Source organism: Octopus bimaculoides, chromosome 25, assembly GCF_001194135.2.
Source record: "Octopus bimaculoides isolate UCB-OBI-ISO-001 chromosome 25, ASM119413v2, whole genome shotgun sequence".
Taxonomy (NCBI): Eukaryota; Metazoa; Mollusca; class Cephalopoda; order Octopoda; family Octopodidae; genus Octopus; species Octopus bimaculoides.
The window spans coordinates 5,162,821-5,164,462 of NC_069005.1; the positions used below are offsets into that span (position 1 = coordinate 5,162,821).

Genomic DNA, 1,642 nt, shown 5'->3' on the forward strand with positions numbered 1-1,642 from the left:
ATACCTTCTACCTTTCCGTTTTTCAGTTTCTGTTGACTGTGGCAGCAAAGACGGTGGAGTTATGAACGTAAGCTTCAACGTTTCCGATTTACCAAAAGGTTTTTCAGTGTATGCCAACAACAATCCTGAAGAATGCAGTTTTCTAGACGACGGAATGTCTTATATTCTTGAGAACGCTCGCAGAAATGGCTGTGCTGTTAAGGTAAAACAAAACTGTTTCGGAATTATTTTTCTATCAATTTTGGGTCATTATTTTATTACTTTTTTATTTTTTTATTTTGTGTGCGTATGTGTGTTTACATCGTGTATGTGGAGACGGCTGGTGCCTCCTATTGGCAATATTGTTAGATTCTAGTGTTAGAGAATAAAAGATAACGTTTATCTTAGGTCTTTCATTTATTATCTATTGTTCCCCTCCCAATAGAGACATCACAATGTTGCCACAACTATTTAGAATGTTATACGCAGGAAGGATTTTCTTAACTGGCCTACCAAACGCACACCAGAACCACAATGTATCCAAACACTTAAATAATATAACATGTTGGAGGTAAGAAGTTTGCTTCCCAACCATGTGGTTCTGTGTTCAATCGCAGTGTGCGGCATCTTGGGCAAGTGTCTTACATTATAGCCCTAGGTCAAACAACACCTTCTGACAGGATTTCGTGGACGGAAACTAAAAGAAACCTCATCACGCGCGTCCGTGTGTGCGTGTATCTGTATCTGTGTGATTGTGTGTAACTGTATTTCTGTGTATTTGTGTTTCTGTTTATCCCGCATCATCACTTGACAAATCGGTGTAATTTAGTGGCTTGACAAAAGAGACTGATAGAAAAGTACCAGGCTTAAGAACAGTCACTGATATCGTTTCTTTCGACTAAATCTTTCAGGGCAAAGCCCCAGCATGGCCATAGCCAAAAGGCTGAAGCAAATAAAAGATAAAAGATATACCCCACCAAAGAAATATCACTCCTACATTCCATAATACTAAATTACAGAAGATATAAATTAAACGATCGAAATAGCTTTTTCCAATGAAATAAATTACACGTAACGTTAAACAAAGCAAATCCCTTCAAATCTAAAACGTCGGCTGTTGTCGTCTGCTTTACGCCATTTTGAATCCAAGTATGTCTGATGATACGAGGTTTCATAAATCGCGTTGTGTTTCGATTTGCTATGCTTAGCATGCATGAGTTCAAACTAAAGCTAAGTGTAAATGGAAAAGAAAATTTTCCTAACAATTTTCAGACAAACTAATTACTTGGCGTCTCGCCATTTTTTCCATTTTTTTTCTCCGTTTTTATTTTGTATTTTCAGTGGGTTAGATTTCCTTTGTTATTACGGTTGTTTGGGGGTGGAGAGTGGAGGCTTATTTACAGTGTGTGGTTGGGTTTCTATTGTAACTGCGATTTTTTTCATTTTTTTTTCTGTTTTAAATTTTATTTTCATTTTTTTTTCCTTTTGTTCTTCTTATTGTATGAAAAATATGAAAGCTGTATTTCATACACCCCAACCTAACCCTATGTTGTCGATAACGATTACCATCCCTACTATCATTATTATTATTATTATTACTATTATTATTATTATTATTATTATTATTATTATTATCATCATCATCATCATCATTTATTATTAT

At 35.2% G+C, this 1,642-nt stretch overlaps 1 protein-coding gene across 1 annotated transcript in view; it reads left to right on the forward strand.

Moving 5' to 3' along the window:
• Nucleotides 1-1,642, forward strand: part of LOC106874398 (uncharacterized) — a 10,012-nt gene that overhangs the window by 4,499 nt on the left and 3,871 nt on the right. The window contains exon 3 of the mRNA XM_014922123.2: nucleotides 27-202. Coding sequence (XP_014777609.1) covers nucleotides 27-202 — 176 coding nt within the window. The remainder of the gene's footprint in view (nucleotides 1-26; nucleotides 203-1,642) is intronic.